The 19,807-nt window shown below is 47.5% G+C and overlaps 1 protein-coding gene across 1 annotated transcript in view; it reads left to right on the plus strand.

Annotated features, from left to right (window-relative positions):
- Nucleotides 1-19,807, plus strand: part of dgkd (diacylglycerol kinase delta) — a 160,752-nt gene that overhangs the window by 99,947 nt on the left and 40,998 nt on the right. Inside the window, exons 8-14 of the mRNA XM_084330329.1 lie at nt 1,067-1,169; nt 2,017-2,179; nt 4,906-5,014; nt 15,806-15,945; nt 17,026-17,110; nt 18,967-19,061; nt 19,582-19,681. Of these exons, the coding sequence (XP_084186455.1) occupies nt 1,067-1,169; nt 2,017-2,179; nt 4,906-5,014; nt 15,806-15,945; nt 17,026-17,110; nt 18,967-19,061; nt 19,582-19,681 (795 nt within the window). The remainder of the gene's footprint in view (nt 1-1,066; nt 1,170-2,016; nt 2,180-4,905; nt 5,015-15,805; nt 15,946-17,025; nt 17,111-18,966; nt 19,062-19,581; nt 19,682-19,807) is intronic.

Consider the following 19,807-nt stretch of genomic DNA (forward strand, 5'->3'; position numbering starts at 1 on the left):
GGACATGGTAGCATGCAGTTTGCGAAGATTCTTGGCAGAGGCCTCGATCCTATGGTGAAAGAAAGAAGCTTTGGCATTAGTAATGGTTTTGGAGAATGTTAACAAGAGGTTGTGATATGTGTCGATGTCAGCAGTGAGGCGTGATTTTCTATACTTCCTCTCAGCCGCTCTCAGGACCTGTCTTTGTTCTCTCACTGCATCCGTCAGCCATGGACTGGGTGGGGAACGGCAGATGTAAACACTGTAATCTGTGTTGCATGTACCTGACAAACTGAACTGTTTGTATTACAGTCATATTCCATGTGTGTGTGGATGTCATGAACCAAACTCAAGGTACAGACAAAACAAGGGAGACCACACAAGTACTTGAAGTTTGTAACAAAGAGTAATTTAATTATGCTATTTAAATATGTACAAACAAAAGAAATTAAAGAATGAATGGATCAGTAATATCAGTAATGTAGTGAGTGCATGAGTGAGTCAGTGTGTGGTGCGTGTAAATGATAATATGAGAAACAACCAAACCAAATTCAAACAAACAAAATGTCAGGACCATCTTGGAGGAGAGACAGCAGACAAATGGAGAAGTCAGGCCTTTTACACAAGTGTGCCTCCTCCTCCTGACACACCTGCACAGGTGCATCTGATTGCCAGTCTGTGGATGACAAACAGGTTAATGGAGATATCCAGGTATATCCCTGAGTCAACCTGTAGGAGAGGGATGGGGTTGTCACAGTGGACTACTGTACTATTACAGGTATTGAAATGAACAATGCAACTTCCTTATACAAAAAATAAAATTAAGATTTTTTATTTTATTTTTATGAATAATTAAATATCTATACTTGGCGTCCCTGTATCAATACAGTATCGCCATGCAAAGTATCGCGATACTACTACGTATCGATTCCCCCCCCCCACCCCTATTATCCAGTCAGTTTTAATGGGTTAGTTATCCAGTGCATGTTGTACATTTGTAGAAGTCATCTGCTGAATATGACCATCCCAAAGCCAGCAGGGAGGGTGTGTTTGTTTTAAATACGTTGTGTCCCTCCCTATTGTCCAGGTGCACACAGGCTGTAAGGAGCAGCTGTCCTCGAAGTGTCCTCTGGGCCAGTGTAAAGTATCAGTCATCCCCCCCACAGCCCTCAACAGCATCGACTCTGATGGTAAGTCAAGCCCCACCCGCACCACTCCTCAACGGTAGAGAAAACAAACACACCCTACCCTGTGGTCCTGTGCAGCTCCGGAGGTTAGAGGTCCCATTCCCGCTGGAGACGCCCCACTAAAGATGTCTTATATCCTCAAGTCCCGTACCAACCCCTGCTCTCTCTCTCTCTGTTTCATTCTCTTCTTCTCCTTCTCCTCCTTCTTCTACATCTTCTTTTTCTTCTTCTTCTCCTTTTCTGCTCCTACACCTTCTTCTCCTTCTCTTTCTTCCTATTCTTCTCCTCCCACACATTCCCCTTCTTCTCCTTCTCCTCCTACACCTTCTCCTCCTCCTACGCCTTCTTCTTCTTCTCCTCCTTCCTCTCTTTCTTCTTCTTCTCCTCCTACACCTTCTTCTTCTCCTCCTATGCTTCTTCTTCTCCTCCTACACCTTCTTCTCATTCTGCTCCTTCTCCCTCTACACCTTCTTCTCTTTCTTCTTCTCCTTCTTCTCCTCCTACTCCTTCTTCTACTTCTTTTCCTACTCCTGCTTCATCTTCTTCTACTTCTTCATATCCTCCTACTCCCTTCTACTTCTTCATATCCTCCTACTCCCTTCTCCTTCTTCTTCTCCTCCTACTCCTTCTTGTTCATCGTCTCCTTCTTCATCATCTCCTCCTTCTCATCCTCCTACTTCTTCTCCTCCTACTCCTTCTTCATCTCCTCCTTCTCATCCTCCTACTTCTTCTCCTCCTACTTCTTCTCCTTCTTCTCCTCCTACTCCTTCTTCTCCTCCTTCTTCTCCTTCTTCTCCTCCTCCTCCTCCTCCTCCTCCTCCTCCTCCTCCTCCTCCTCCTTCTCCTTCAGGTTTCTGGAAGGCCACGTGTCCCCCCTCTTGTACGAGTCCCTTGTTGGTGTTTGTCAACTCAAAGAGTGGAGACAACCAGGGAGTGAAGTTCCTGCGACGCTTCAAACAGCTGCTGAACCCGGCACAGGTGTTCGACCTGATGAACGGAGGCCCCCACCTCGGGTAAGACCCTTTAACTAGACACCTCGGGTAAGACCCTTTAACTAGACACCTCGGGTAAGACCCTTTAACTAGACACCTCGGGTAAGACCCTTTAACTAGACACCTCGGGTAAGACCCTTTAACTAGACACCTCGGGTAAGACCCTTTAACTAGACACCTCGGGTAAGACCGTTTAACTAGACACCTCGGGTAAGACCCTTTAACTAGACACCTCGGGTAAGACCCTTTAACTAGACACCTCGGGTAAGACCGTTTAACTAGACACCTCAGGTAAGACCGTTTAACTAGACACCTCGGGTAAGACCCTTTAACTAGACACCTCGGGTAAGACCGTTTAACTAGACACCTTGGGTAAGACCCTTTAACTAGACACCTCGGGTAAGACCCTTTAACTAGACACCTTGGGTAAGACCCTTTAACTAGACACCTTGGGTAAGACCCTTTAACTAGACACCTCGGGTAAGACCCTTTACCTAGACACCTCGGGTAAGACCCTTTAACTAGACACCTCGGGTAAGACCATTTAACTAGACACCTCGGGGTAAGACCCTTTAACTAGACACCTCGGGTAAGACCCTTTAACTAGACACCTCGGGTAAGACCCTTTAACTAGACACCTCGGGTAAGACCCTTTAACTAGACACCTCGGGGTAAGACCCTTTAACTAGACACCTCGGGTAAGACCCTTTAACTAGACACCTCGGGTAAGACCCTTTAACTAGACACCTCGGGGTAAGACCCTTTAACTAGACACCTCGGGTAAGACCCTTTAACTAGACACCTTGGGTAAGACCCTTTAACTAGACACCTCGGGTAAGACCCTTTACCTAGACACCTCGGGTAAGACCCTTTAACTAGACACCTCGGGTAAGACCGTTTAACTAGACACCTCGGGGTAAGACCGTTTAACTAGACACCTCGGGTAAGACCCTTTAACTAGACACCTCGGGTAAGACCCTTTAACTAGACACCTCGAGTAAGACCCTTTAACTAGACACCTCGGGTAAGACCCTTTAACTAGACACCTCGGGTAAGACCCTTTAACTAGACACCTCGGGTAAGACCCTTTAACTAGACACCTCGGGTAAGACCCTTTAACTAGACACCTCGGGTAAGACCCTTTAACTAGACACCTCGGGTAAGACCCTTTAACTAGACACCTCGGGTAATACCGTTTAACTAGACACCTCGGGTAAGACCGTTTAACTAGACACCTCGGGTAAGACCGTTTAACTAGACACCTCGGGTAAGACCGTTTAACTAGACACCTCGGGTAAGACCCTTTAACTAGACACCTCGGGTAAGACCGTTTAACTAGACACCTCGGGTAAGACCGTTTAACTAGACACCTCGGGTAAGACCCTTTAACTAGACACCTCGGGTAAGACCGTTTAACTAGACACCTTGGGTAAGACCCTTTAACTAGACACCTCGAGTAAGACCCTTTAACTAGACACCTCGAGTAAGACCCTTTAACTAGACAGCTCAGGTAAGACCCTTTAACTAGACACCTCGGGTAAGACCCTTTAAGTAGACACCTCGGGTAAGACCCTTTAACTAGACACCTCGGGGTAAGACCCTTTAACTAGACACCTCGGGTAAGACCCTTTAACTAGACACCTTGGGTAAGACCCTTTAACTAGACACCTCGGGTAAGACCCTTTACCTAGACACCTCGGGTAAGACCCTTTAACTAGACACCTCGGGTAAGACCGTTTAACTAGACACCTCGGGGTAAGACCGTTTAACTAGACACCTCGGGTAAGACCCTTTAACTAGACACCTCGGGTAAGACCCTTTAACTAGACACCTCGAGTAAGACCCTTTAACTAGACACCTCGGGTAAGACCCTTTAACTAGACACCTCGGGTAAGACCCTTTAACTAGACACCTCGGGTAAGACCCTTTAACTAGACACCTCGGGTAAGACCCTTTAACTAGACACCTCGGGTAAGACCCTTTAACTAGACACCTCGGGTAAGACCCTTTAACTAGACACCTCGGGTAATACCGTTTAACTAGACACCTCGGGTAAGACCGTTTAACTAGACACCTCGGGTAAGACCGTTTAACTAGACACCTCGGGTAAGACCGTTTAACTAGACACCTCGGGTAAGACCCTTTAACTAGACACCTCGGGTAAGACCGTTTAACTAGACACCTCGGGTAAGACCGTTTAACTAGACACCTCGGGTAAGACCCTTTAACTAGACACCTCGGGTAAGACCGTTTAACTAGACACCTTGGGTAAGACCCTTTAACTAGACACCTCGAGTAAGACCCTTTAACTAGACACCTCGAGTAAGACCCTTTAACTAGACAGCTCAGGTAAGACCCTTTAACTAGACACCTCGGGTAAGACCCTTTAAGTAGACACCTCGAGTAAGACTGGACTATGGATGGATAAATGGAGGGATGAATGATAGATGGATGATAGATGGAGGGAGGGATAGATGGAGGGAGGGAGGGGTGGATTGATTAATGTGATAATGAGTGAGTGTGTATGTGTGCGATTTAATGATTTTATGCCTCCCTTTCTCTCTCTGCCCCCTTTCCCTTTCTCTCTATTCTCTCTCTCTACTCTCTCCCTTCTCTCCCTCTCTCTCTACTCTCCCTCTTTCTCTTCTCTCTCTCTACTCTCTCCCTCCCCCTCTTTCTCTTCTCTCTCTCTCTCTCCCTCTTTCTCTCTTCTATCTCTCTCTCTCTCTCTCTCTCTCTCTCTCCAGTCTCCGGCTCTTCCAGAAGTTTGACACGTTTCGTATCCTGGTGTGCGGTGGAGATGGCAGTGTGGGCTGGGTTCTCTCTGAGATAGACTCCCTCACCCTCCACAAGCAGGTACTGTCTGCTCCTTCACCTTCACATGTAGCTGCATATAGCTGCTTTCTAGTCTTCCACCAGTCAAATCACTTCAGAACACATTCACCCACTCACTCACCCACTCACTCACTCACTCACCCACTCACTCACCCACTCATTCACTCACTCACTCACTCACTCACTCACTCACTCACTCACCCACTCACTCACCCACTCACTCACTCACTCACTCACTCACTCACTCACTCACTCACTCACCCACTCACCCACTCACTCACTCACTCACTCACTCACTCACCCACTCACCCACTCACCCACCCACTCACTCACTCACTCACTCACTCACTCACTCACTCACACACCCACCCACTCACTCACTCACTCACTCACTGACTCACTCACTCACTCACTCACTCACTCACTCACTCACTCACTCACTCACTCACTCACTCACTCACTCACTCACTCACTCACCCACTCACTCACCCACTCACTCACCCACTCACTCACTCACTCACCCACTCACTCACTCACTCACCCACCCACTCACTCACTCACTCACTCACTCACTCACTCACTCACTCACTCACTCACTGACTCACTCACTCACTCACTCACTCACTCACTCACTCACTCACTGACTCACTCACTCACTCACTCACTCACTCACTCACTGACTCACTCACTCACTCACTCACTCACTCACTGACTCACTCACTGACTCACTCACTCACTCACTCACTCACTCACTGACTCACTCACTCACTGACTCACTCACTCACTCACTCACTCACTCACTGACTCACTCACTCACTCACTCACTCACTCACTCACTGACTCACTCACTCACTCACTGACTCACTCACTCACTCACTCACTCAGTCACTCAGTCACTCACTCACTCACTCACTCACACACCCACTCACTCACTCACCCACTCACTCACTCACTCACTCACTCACTCACTCACACACTCACTCACTCACTCACTCACTCACTCACTCACCCACTCACTCACCCACTCACTCACCCACTCACTCACTCACTCACCCACTCACTCACTCACTCACTCACCCACCCACTCACTCACTCACTCACTCACTCACTCACTCACTCACTCACTCACTCACTCACTCACTCACTGACTCACTCACTCACTCACTCACTCACTCACTCACTCACTGACTCACTCACTCACTGACTCACTCACTCACTCACTCACTCACTGACTCACTCACTCACTCACTCACTCACTCACTCACTCACTGACTCACTCACTGACTCACTCACTCACTCACTCACTCACTCACTGACTCACTGACTCACTCACTCACTCACTCACTCACTCACTCACTCACTCACTCACTCACTCACTGACTCACTCACTCACTCACTCACTCACTCACTCACCCACTCACTCACTCACTCACTCACTCACTCACTCACTCACTCACTCACCCACTCACTCACTCACTCACTCACTCACTCACTCACTCACTCACCCACTCACTCACTCACTCACTCACTCACTCACTCACTCACACACCCACTCACTCACTCACTCACCCACTCACTCACTCACTCACTCACTCACTCACTCACCCACTCACTCACTCACTCACTGACTCACTCACTCACTCACTCACTCACTCACTCACTCACCCACTCACTCACTCACTCACTCACTCACTCACTCACTCACTCACTGACTGACTCACTCACTCACTCACTCACTCACTCACTCACTGACTCACTCACTCACTGACTCACTCACTCACTCACTCACTCACTCACTCACTGACTCACTCACTCACTGACTCACTCACTCACTCACTCACTCACTCACTCACTGACTCACTCACTCACTCACTCACTCACTCACTCACTCACTCACTCACTCACTGACTCACTCACTCACTCACTCACTCACTCACTCACTCACTCACTCACTCACTCACTCACTCACTCACTCACTCACTGACTCACTCACTCACTCACTCACTCACTCACTCACTCACTCACTCAGTCACTCACTCACTCACTCACACACCCACTCACTCACTCACCCACTCACTCACTCACTCACTCACTCACTCACTCACACACTCACTCACTCACTCACTCACTCACTCACTCACTCACTCACTCACTCACCCACTCACTCACTCACTCACTCACTCACTCACACACCCACTCACTCACTCACTCACTCACCCACTCACTCACTCACTCACTCACACACCCACTCACTCACCCACTCACTCACTCACTCACTCACTCACTCACTCACTCACTCACTCACTCACTCACCCACTCACTCACTCACTCACTCACACACCCACTCACTCACTCACTCACTCACACACTCACTCACTCACACACTCACTCACTCACTCACTCACACACCCACTCACTCACTCACACACTCACTCACTCACTCACTCACACACCCACTCACTCACTCACTCACTCACTCACTCACTCACTCACTCACTCACTCACACACCCACTCACTCACACACTCACTCACTCACTCACTCACTCACTCACTCACACACTCACTCACACACCCACTCACTCACTCACTCACTCACTCACTCACTCACTCACTCACTCACTCACTCACTCACACACCCACTCACTCACTCACACACTCACTCACTCACTCACTCACTCACTCACTCACTCACTCACTCACTCACCCACTCACTCACTGACTCACTCACTCACTCACTCACTCACTCACTCACACACCCACTCACTCACTCACTCACTCACCCACTCACTCACTCACTCACTCACTCACTCACTCACACACCCACTCACTCACTCACTCACTCACTCACTCACTCACTCACTCACTCACACACTCACTCACACACTCACTCACTCACTCACTCACTCACTCACTCACTCACCCACTCACTCACTCACTCACTCACTCACTCACTCACACACCCACTCACTCACTCACTCACTCACTCACTCACCCACTCACTCACTCACACACCCACTCACTCACTCACACACTCACTCACTCACTCACTCACACACTCACTCACTCACCCACTCACTCACTCACACACTCACTCACTCACTCACTCACACACTCACTCACTCACCCACTCACACACCCACTCACGACGACAGGGGCAGCCATGCAAGAACCTGCTCATCGGGAACGGTTAGGGTTAAGTGTCTCGCTCAAGGACACTTGGACACGCTGCCGGTGAGGAGCCGGGATCGAACCGGGAACCGATTACCAGACGACCGCTCTGCCTCCTGAGCCACTGTCGCCCCAAAGACACTTAGTTCACAACAAAGCCGGCAAAGGGATCCAGTCCAGCAGGCAACAATAAGTGGTTTTGACGAAGACAAACTCAAGTGCAGGCTCATATCATTATTACACACAGACACACACACGCACACACACACACGCACACTGCTATGTTTATGTCACCTTCCAGGTCATCTCCTACGCAGAGCGGCCTTCCTCCTTCACTGTGCATCACGCCGCCTGCCAAAACAGCTCTGTCCCAAGTAGCCGATTACTGTAACGAGAACTGCATCACAAATAACCAAATATTGAGCTTGTCTGAACATTTATGAGTCATGCAGTGATAGAGTTTATCAGCAAAGTAAACAGACCGTCTTTCCTGCGTAAGGAAACCTGGCTGCTCTCGCCGTCGTTGCCATGGACACCGTGGATAAACATGGCTGCACAGACGCCGTGGAGGGGAAGCGTCCCACTGCTTTCTACTCGGTCTCTGTTCTAACTTGTGAAGTAAGCTTAAAGGAAAAGCATAGGGGGAACAATTAGTATATAAGTATATATGAATTATTTATTAATACATTTTATTTATTCAATATGTTAAGTGAAATTAATACGCGAATAAGAAGCACCGGTTAGTTTACTTCCTCTTTGGGCATAGATGTGTGACAGTGGAACGTCGTCCAACTCTCTGCGTAGGAGTGTGCCAAATAGGTTCAGTTAAGTCATACACTCCTGGTGGTGTTGTCAGGTATCTAGACAGTGACACCCCTGGTGGTGTTGTCAGGTATTACACTCCTGGTGGTGTCAGGTATGCGTGTATCACTTCCGCAACGGATTTGATTTCCGGGGTTGGCCTGATTGGCCGCGACGGCCACGTGACACGCCGTGGCACGCCCCCGCGGCAGCCGCAGCGGCAAGCGCGCTGCTGCTGGAGTTCACTTTGCCTTTCACATCGCTGCTGTTTAATAATATTGTCGCATTGGCGAAAGCAGGATGAGAGAGCGTAGATTTCAGTGTGTATCATTTAATCATTTATCATTTAACATTTGAAAGGCATACATTGTTGTCATACAGAAGTACAGAATACTTTTATCCAAAATGCTTCTTACTGTTACTGTTAGAGACTGTGCTAGACAAATGAATGACTAATTCGGTCAGAAATAGCGTAACTAATAACGTTAGTAAGCACTGCTTATATGCTTATTATGTCTGCGGGGTACAGTAAACGTTTCTCCCGGTACATTCTGAAGAGCACACCGCTGTATGTTGGAGAACCAGCGGTCTTCCGCTCCTCCTCACTCGAGTGAGAGTAAAGCCGTGCGAGGGGGGCGGCACCTCGGCACAGCTCAGCCCTGTGTGACGCGAGCAGGAAGGAGGAGATGGGAGTCCTTCCAATCGGAATATGTTGTTTCTTTACACATATGTTGGATTATGAATATGTCTTTATAGCTATGCTGCCAGGCTGGTCCGCGACCCTCCGTGCTGCGATCACCAGCGGGGAGAATATGCTCACGCGAGCGGCATCGCTGAGCTCTGGTGTCCGCTGGAGCAAACCAGAGACGGTCTTATTATGGGGCTTATGCCGAGAAGCAGTAACACAACATTGCAACTGTTGTGTTACTGCTTTCTGACCGAATTAGTCATTCATTTGTAGCTATAAAGACATATTCATAATCCAACATATGTGTAAAGAAACAACATATTCCGATTGGAAGGACTCCCATCTCCTCCTTCCTGCTCGCGACATCTAGACTCTCCTGGTAGTGTTGTCAGGTATTACACTCCTGGTGGTGTTGGCAGGTATCTAGACTCTCCTGGTGGTGTTGTCAGGTATCTAGACACTCCTAGTGGTGTTGTCAGGTATCTAGATACTCCTGGTGGTGTTGTCAGGTATTACACTCCTGGTGGTGTTGTCAGGCATCTAGACTCTCCTGGTAGTGTTGTCAGGTAGTACACTCCTGGTGGTGTTGTCAGGCATCTAGACTCTCCTGGTAGTGTTGTCAGGTAGTACACTCCTAGTGGTGTTGTCAGGTATCTAGATACTCCTGGTGGTGTTGTCAGGTATTACACTCCTGGTGGTGTTGTCAGGCATCTAGACTCTCCTGGTAGTGTTGTCAGGTAGTACACTCCTGGTGGTGTTGGCAGGTATCTAGACTCTCCTGGTGGTGTTGTCAGGTATCTAGACACTCCTAGTGGTGTTGTCAGGTATCTAGACACTCCTAGTGGTGTTGTCAGGTATCTAGATACTCCTGGTGGTGTTGTCAGGTATTACACTCCTGGTGGTGTTGTCAGGCATCTAGACTCTCCTGGTAGTGTTGTCAGGTAGTACACTCCTGGTGGTGTTGTCAGGCATCTAGACTCTCCTGGTAGTGTTGTCAGGTAGTACACTCCTAGTGGTGTTGTCAGGTATCTAGATACTCCTGGTGGTGTTGTCAGGTATTACACTCCTGGTGGTGTTGTCAGGCATCTAGACTCTCCTGGTAGTGTTGTCAGGTAGTACACTCCTGGTGGTGTTGGCAGGTATCTAGACTCTCCTGGTGGTGTTGTCAGGTATCTAGACACTCCTAGTGGTGTTGTCAGGTATCTAGACACTCCTGGTGGTGTTGTCAGGTATTACACTCTTGGTGGTGTTGGCAGGAGGAGTTGTCAGGCATCTAGACTCTCCTGGTGGTGTTGTCAGGTATTACACTCCTGATGGTGTTGTCATTCATCTAGACTCTCCTGGTGGTGTTGTCAGGTATTACACTCCTGATGGTGTTGTCAGGTATCTAGACACTCCTGGTGGTGTTGTCAGGTATTACACTCCTGATGGTGTTGTCAGGTATCTAGACACTCCTGGTGGTGTTGTCAGGTGTTACACTCCTGGTGGTGTTGCCAGGTAGCGTGTAGCTTTATGCCAAGCAAGCAGTGCAAAAATTTACCGTAGTGGCATGCAGTAATGCGCCTTTCATTTTCGCGGAAATAGGCTGTCTATTGCCATTCTCTTTGACAAACTCTAACCTTAACCAGCTCCTTAACAGCGCCTAAACTTAACCGTTCTAACCTTAACCAACTCCGAAACAATGCCTAACCTTAACCTTAACCATAGAAATTATATTGCCATTCTCTTTGACAAACTCTAACCTTAACCAGCTCCTTAACAGCGCCTAAACTTAACCGTTCTAACCTTAACCAACTCCGAAACAATGCCTAACCTTAATCGGCGAAAGAATACACGTTAAAAAAAAATCACGTTAAAAAATATTTTCGATGGGATTCGAACTCGCCAGCAAACAAGCCATAGGATCCACAGCCATGTGTCCTTGCCGATTGAGCTATTTGTTGGATACTGAATAAGGGGCGGTGACTTATATATATTGAGCTCCGCTCGTGTCGCATGCGCGGGCACCTCGCGCGAGCACGCCGGCGCACGCACGCACCTGAGCGAGCACGCCGCCGCCGGTGCACGCACGGTAGCATTTGTCTGAAAAGAAGGGCGCTTTACCGCACTAGCGTGCGGTGACGAATGCGGAAGCATTTTTGCACTGCTTGCTTGGCATTAACGTACAGGCTGCCAGGTACCTAGACACAGGTACACAGGTAGAGTGTGTAAAACGCTAGAAAAGCACAACATTGCTCTTCCACTCTGACTTGTTGTTTACACAATCCAGTAATAACACGCCAAACTGTTAACCCTTTCACTACCACTCTACCAAAGGGTTAACCCTTTCACTGTGACAATACAGAATGTTAACCCATTCACTGCCACACGACAAAGGGTTAACCCTTTCACTACCACACTACAGACGGTGTGGTAGTGAAGGGGTTAACCGTCTGTAGTGTGGTAGTGAAGGGGTTAACCTTCTGTAGTGTGGTAGTGAAGGGGTTAACCTTCTGTAGTGTGGCAGTGAAAGGGTTAAACGTGTATTTCTCATACTATCAACACACAACTGTTGTTTTGCACATAGCAACCGTGGTGTTCTCCAAGGACACTGGACCCTGTAAACACTCAGTGAAAGGCTTCAGTCGTACCAGTGACTAGGGCGTGATTTTTTCCCGTAGCCTCTGTGAGCGAAGACGCTCTTTGATTGCAGCGAAGAAGAAAAAGACACTCTCCGATTGGCTAACCCTAACTCTAAGCATAACCACGTCAAAAGAATGCCTAAGCATAACCACTTCGAAAGAATGCCTAAGCATAACCACTTCGAAAGAATGCCTAAGCATAACCACTTCGAAGCAGAGAATATATGTACAAGGCGGAAGAGACCCTTCGGAGCTAAACCAGAGAGTCAGAGAGGGTCTTTTCTTATTCGCTGTTGGCCTAGCCAACCAGAGAGCATCTTCGCAAACAGAGGCTACGGGGAAAAGATCACGCGTGACTAGGTCCTGTTCTGTTCATCTGCTGAACACACACTGCCCTCTACTGGCCAGGGATCTTTCCAACACACCGTTCTCTTCAGTATGAGAACCTTCTCAGGTTCTGTGTTTGCAGTCATTGTGGTTGGTTTCTGTTCAGGAGGGGGGGTTTTAAAGGGGTTTTATAGTGTATATGATGGCTAGATTCTGAACTGTATTCCCTCATGCATCTGGCATGCAGGCACTACCAGGGACATGTCCTATGCTTTCTCTCTATGTCCTGGCTCTGTGGTGGTCATTTGGCATCCCTTAAAGGGGACATGTACTATAAATGTCATTTTTCAGTCTCTGGCATTGTATTATAGTAATAGGAGTTCGTATCAATGTGTTTTAGTGTCTAAATACCATATTGGCGGATTGCTCTGATTCAGCTCAGCCCCTTTCCTCCTCCAGTAAATTAGGCCATCCTGATTTGAAGGCCTGAATGACGTTACTCAGGCTCTGGGTAGCAGACAGTGATGTGATTGGCTCTGTGGTTGTAGCTAATGCCCGCCCTCAATCCACATAGACTGACTGTACACAGCGAGTGGAAACCACTTCCTCATACTCTGCATGCAATCTGGAGGGAGAGAGAGAGATAGAGAGCATTCAGGAGCACTTGGGGGGGGGGGGACCTGCCATAGATATACTGTATATAGAACACTAGATAGCTTACCCGCGCTGCCGGCCAATGGAGAGCGACGTCGTCGTAGGGCCGCCATCTTGCTCGAGTCAGCCTTGAGTGAGGGTGAGTGATCTGCACAGACAAAAATACTCATAACTCGCTGAAATATTGACGGATTTACAAACAGGTTGGTTTGCTATAAACATCAAAGGTGTAGTTATGATACTGCATACTTATAAAAATGTTTTTTTTTTAAAGATGTTTTTTTTACAAACCGCTTGAATCATAGCCACGTTAATAATGCTTGTAATAAACCAAACCGTTTGTAAATCCTCACTCAAGGCTGACTCGAGCAAGATGGCGGTGGTTCAGTGACGCTGGTGACTCCGCCTTAAGCTATCTAGTGTTCTATATATATCTATGGGACCTGTCGCGCCACACACACCTCCGAACGGGAGAGTGATAGAAAGAAAAAAAGAAAGAAAGAGAGGGGGAGGAAGGGAGGGCCCCCCCCCACAAGCTGCCGCGCGAGAGGCAGAGAAAAAAAGAACGGCCTGTCTTTTTTTTTCTCTCTCTCTCTCTCTCTCTCTCTCTCTCTCTCTCTCTCTCTCTCTCTCTCTCTCTCTCTCTCTCTCTCTCTCTCTCTCCCTCTCCCACCCCCTCCCTCTCTCTCTCTCTGTCTACCAGTCGCAGACTGTGTGGACTGACTGTCACTCAAAGTGCTTATGGGCAGAGCCAGGCCATAACAGCCTGAATTTTTTTATTTTTTTTTTTTGTATTTTTTTTTAAATTATTTTTTAAACAAACATATAAACAAACATGACAACACACGATAAGATATACAAGCATTAATTAACAGTGCCTATCCAATGAAATCACCATTTAGTTGATTTTAGTAACAGCCTGAAATCTTGAAGCTGAAAAATGATGGTTTTGAGTACTTGATTAGAAATATAAAACAATGATTATTTTTGGAATAAACCTTACAGATGTCTTACATAGACTCACAGGAATTGTGTAAAGTTGCCCAAATAGTGCTAGGAATAGCAGTACATGTCCCCTTTAAATCTTTTTTCTGTTCTGTGTGTTTCATCTGGGGATGCAGTCAATGAAGTTTGTTCTTTTGTGCTTCACTGAGAGCAAACCAGTCATAACAGCATGTGCAGGGGTGTAAAGTACTTGAGTAATTGTACTTTGTTACAATACTTAACCCTTTCACTGCCACACGTCAGCCGGTTAACCCTTTCACTGTGACAATACAGAAGGTTAGCCCTTTACTATCACACAACCGACGGCGATGCGCCATCATTAGCATCATTAGCTCCGCATTTGATAGTAAAGGGCTAACCTTCTGTCGTGTGGCAGTGAAAGGGTTAATTACTGTTTTTGGGGATTTGTACTTTACTCAAGTATTATTAGGTTTGTATACTTGTACTTTTACTCAATTACATTTCAGAGAAAAAAAACATACTTTTTACTCCTTACATTTAAAATGCCGACCAACAAAGTACAAATCTCGCAGGTCCAACAATTTTTATTAGTATATTTGCTTCTCTGGCCGAAGTAACGTTAACGTTATTAATCCTGCAGCCGAACTTTATTTAAAAACAGCCAATCAAATCCCCATCAATGGAAAATGAACCCGCCCATACCCATGCTGATTGGTCCTTGTGCAAGACTAGAAAGCGGGGATCTTTGATTAAACACCTGCTATCAGATGAATAGACAGTCAGAATTTTTTTTTTTACTTATACTTTTTAGTACTACAGTACATTTAAAAGTAGAAACTTTTTTACTTTTACTCAAGTGTGTTTTTAGCCAGATACTCTGACTTTTACTTGAGTACGATTTTGAGACGGTACCCATACTTTCACTTAAGTATAATTTCTGGTTACTTTTTACACCCCTGCGGATGTGTAACATGTTGTCACAGCAGACAGATAAGTAACATGTTGTCATAACAGACATGTAACATGTTGTTACAGCAGACATGTAACATGTCATAGAAGATGTGTAACATGTTGTCATAGAAGACATGTAACATGTTGTCATAGAAGACGTGTAACATATCATAGAAGATGTGTAACATGTTGTCATAGAAGACGTGTAACATGTTGTCATACAGTGCGTGTAACATGTTGTCATAGAATGCGTGTAACATGTTGTCATAGAATGCGTGTAACATGTTGTCAGATGAGTTCTTTTACTTTCTAAAATAACAAACATATGTTAAAAGAAATATTAGTAGGCACAGTGAATCATTCATCAGTCATTTATTGATCCCCTTATTTTGTGTTTGTTTTTAGATGCAAAGCACCTCTATAACTGGAAATGTCACTCACTCACTCACTCACTCACTCACTCACTCACTCACTCACTCACTCACTCACTCACTCACTCACTCACTCACTCACTCGTTCATTCAGTCACACTTAGCCACTCTGCCCCCTATGGTGACTCACATGCAGGGCACTTTGTGTAAGACCGGTTCAATACAAGAATACTCATGTGACACTGTGTGTGGTTCTTCTTCTAGTGCCAGCTGGGCGTGCTGCCGCTGGGCACGGGGAACGACCTGGCCCGGGTGCTGGGCTGGGGCTCGGCCTGCGACGACGACGCGCAGCTTCCACAGATCCTGGAGAAGCTGGAGCGGGCGAGCACCAAGATGTTAGACAGGTGAGGAGGAACTAGAGGTTAGACAGGTGAGGAGGAACTAGAGGTTAGACAGGTGAGGAGGAACTAGAGGTTAGACAGGTGAGGAGGAACTAGAGGTTAGACAGGAGAGGAGGAACTAGAGGTTAGACAGGTGAGGAGGAACTAGAGGTTTGACAGGTGAGGAGGAACTAGAGGTTAGACAGGTGAGGAGGAACTAGAGGTTAGACAGGTGAGGAGGAACTAGAGGTTAGACAGGTGAGGAGGAACTAGAGGTTAGACAGGTGAGGAGGAACTAGAGGTTAGACAGGTGAGGAGGCACTAGATGTTAGACAGGTGAGTGAGGAGGAACTAGAGGTTAGACAGGTGAGGAGGAACTAGAGGTTAGACAGGTGAGGAGGAACTAGAGGTTAGACAGGTGAGGAGGAACTAGAGGTTAGACAGGTGAGTGAGGAGGAACTAGAGGTTAGACAGGTGAGGAGGAACTAGATGTTAGACAGGTGAGGAGGCACTAGATGTTAGACAGGTGAGTGAGGGGCGGCTATGTGGTGCAGTGGGCAAGGCGCTCACCTCGAATGCTGGAGACGCTGGGTTCGATCCCAGCGCTCCACATTGCTTTCAGTTTAGCTGGCCGTCCGTACTAATACACATTGGCAGTATTAGGGGGTGGGAAACTGATGGGTGTGGATCGGGCGTTGTGGACAGCGACTCCTACAGGTTGGTTGGTGCGCCTGCGCAGTAGAATCAGGAAGCGATGGGGGCGGCGCCCCTCCAAAGCCCAGACCCCTGACGCTGAAAGATCGAGCTGCGCAGGTGAAAAGATGCGACGGCTGTTACCTCGAGTATCGGAGGGGACTCGTGCTATGTATGGCTTAGTCCACATTGCAGCCGGCTTGTGGGAGGCAAGAAACAGCGTTCGAGACAGGGGAGGGTTGAATTGGACGATACGAAATTGGGATGGGAGAAAAATAGAAAATGGGAGAAAAAGTGGATAAAAAAAAAAAGACAGGTGAGTGAGCAGACTTCTCTGGGGAGAGACTGTGTCTATAAGGTGTCTGAGTGTTGGTCGCCTGTTGACCTGTAGTGTTTCTCTCCGGGCCTCAGGTGGAGCATCATGGTGTACGAGACCAAGTTCCCACGACAACATTCCAGCTCCACGGTCACAGAAGACTGTAGTGACGACTCTGAGGTAAGACATAGAGAGATAACTGAGGTAAGACATAGAGAGATAACTGAGGTAAGAAATAAAGAGATAACTGAGGTAAGACAGAGAGATAACTGAGGTAAGACATAGAGATGACTCTGAGGTAAGACATAGAGAGATAACTGAGGTAAGACATAGAGAGATAACTGAGGTAAGACATAAAGAGATAACTGAGGTAAGACATAGAGAGATAACTGAGGTAAGACATAAAGAGATAACTGAGGTAAGACATAGAGAGATAACTGAGGTAAGACATAGAGATGACTGAGGTACAAGATACAAGATACTTTAATTTAATGCCACACAACTATGGTTGGTGGTAATCATTTGCGGTACAGCATGTTATTTAAGCACTGGGACATCAACATGGAACATCAAACGCCCACCTCCCAATCCCCACAATAAATACATAAATACATACAGGACAGTCACATATAACAAGTGTCAGATAGTGTCAGTTCAATTCAGTTCATGTTCACTTCAGTTTGGATGCTTGCCCGTCTGTGCAAGGGGGGCGGGCCAGGGTGTTTAGTGTTCGGACTGCTGTGGAGAAAAAGCTGTTTGTGAAGCGTGTGTGTCTGGTTGAAACCTGGTTGGACCTGTAGCGACCTGAGGGCATGCGCTGGAATAAGTGGTGTGCTGGGTGGGAGCGTGATCGTTGACTATTTTGCCAGAGCGGGTGACTGTGCATGAGGTGTAGATGGAGTCCAGAGAGGGGAGGGGGCAGTTTGTGTTTGGTGTGTTTGTCAGTGGAACCGTACCAGACTGTGATGGATGAGGTGACGATGCTTTGAATTATGGCAGTGTAGAATTGGACCAGCAGGCGTTGTTGGACTCTGTACTTCCTCAGTTGCTTGAGGAAGTACAGGCGCTGCTGGGCCTTTTTGATGATGGCAGTGGTGTTAATGTCCCATTTGAGTTTATTGCTGATGTGGGTGCCGAGGAACTTGAATGAATCAGTTAGGGTTATGGGTTGGTCTGAGATGGTTATTGGGAGTATGGGTGTTTTTTTGAAGTCCTGAAATCTATGGCAATTTCCATGGTTTTGGAGGTGTTGAGCAGGAGGTTGTTGGATGAGCACCACCTCACTGCTCTGTCCACCTCCTGCCAGTAAATGGACTCATCATTGTTGGAGATGAGGCCCAGGATGGTGGTGTCGTCGGCATACTTGAAGGCCTTGACTGAGCTGTCCAGGGGGGTGAATTGGTTGGTGTAGAGGGAGAAGAGCCAAGGGGAAAGGACGCAGCCCTGGGGGGCCCCAGTGCTGAGGGTCAGAGGGCGGGATGATTTATTGTTTACCTTGACTGTTTGGGTTCTATTGCTGAGGAAATTGAGGATCCAGTGGTTGATGGTTGGGTTGATGTCAATGTCCTGTAGTTTATGGAACAGATTATTGGGGGAGATGGTGTTGAAAGCTGAGCTGAAGTCAATAAACAGGATGCAGGTGTAGGTGTTGGGTGTTTCCAGGTGCTGTAGAGTGTGGTGGAAGGCCAGGTTGATGGCGTCCTCTACTGACCTGTTGGTCCGGTACGCAAACTGGTGTGGGTCCATGTGGGGTTCTGTGGCGGTTTTGAGGTAGTCCAGGACCAGATGTTAAAATGATTTCATCGCCACTGATGTAAGGGCTATGGGTCTGTAGTCGTTGAGACAGGTTATTTTGGTGACATAGAGGTAAGACATAGAGATGACTCTGAGGTAAGACATAGAGATGACTCTGAGGTAAGACATAGAGATGACTCTGAGGTAAGACATAGAGATGACTCTGAGGTAAGACATAGAGATGAAGACATAGCGATGACTCTGACATGTTCCTTAACCCCATTTCCTGTTCACTGATCCAGGTTCAGCAGATACTGACCTATGAGGACTCTGTGGCTGCTCACCTCTCCAAGATCCTGACCTCAGACCAGCACTCTGTGGTCATCTCCTCCGCCAAGTACGTCTGTCTGTCTGTATGTCTGTCTGTCTGTCTGTCTGTCTGTCTGTCTGTCTGTCTGTCTGTCTGTCTGTCTGTCTGTCTGTCTGTCTGTCTGTCTGTCTGTCTGTCTGTCTGTCTGTCTGTCTGTCTGTCTGTCTGTCTGTCTGTCTGTCTGTCTGTCTGTCTGTCTGTCTGTCTGTCTGTCTGTCTGTCTGTCTGTCTGTCTGTCTGTCTGTCTGTCTGTCTGTCTGTCTGTCTGTCTGTCTGTCTGTCCGTCCGTCCGTCCGTCCGTCCGTCTGTCTGTCTGTTTCTGTCTTTCTGTCTGCCAATAAAACTCATTCATAGGATGTTTCATACCGAAGCTGAATTTGTGTGTGTGTGTGTGTGTGTGTGTGTGTGTGTGTGTGTGTGTGTGTGTGTGTGTGTGTGTGTGTGTGTGTGTGTGTGTGTGTGTGTGTGTGTGTGTGTGTGTTTGTGTGTGTATGTGTATGTGTGTGCGTGTGCGCGCGTGTGTGTGTGTGTGTGTGTGTGGTTCCAGGGTTCTGTGTGAGACGGTGAAGGACTTCGTGGCCCGCGTGGGGAAGGCTTACGAGAAGAACACGGACAACTCGGAGGAGACTGACGCCATGAGCAAGAAGGTCAGAGGAGGAGGAGGATGATGGTGGGGGGGGGGGGGGGGATGATGAAGATGATGAATAAATCCTTGATAATATATCAACATTAGAACAAATCAATCAGATTAACCCGAGAGAGTCTGCTGAGTG

The sequence above is a fragment of the Notolepis coatsorum genome (genome assembly GCF_963971535.1).
Source record: "Notolepis coatsorum genome assembly, chromosome: 1".
Classification (NCBI taxonomy): Eukaryota; Metazoa; Chordata; class Actinopteri; order Aulopiformes; family Paralepididae; genus Notolepis; species Notolepis coatsorum.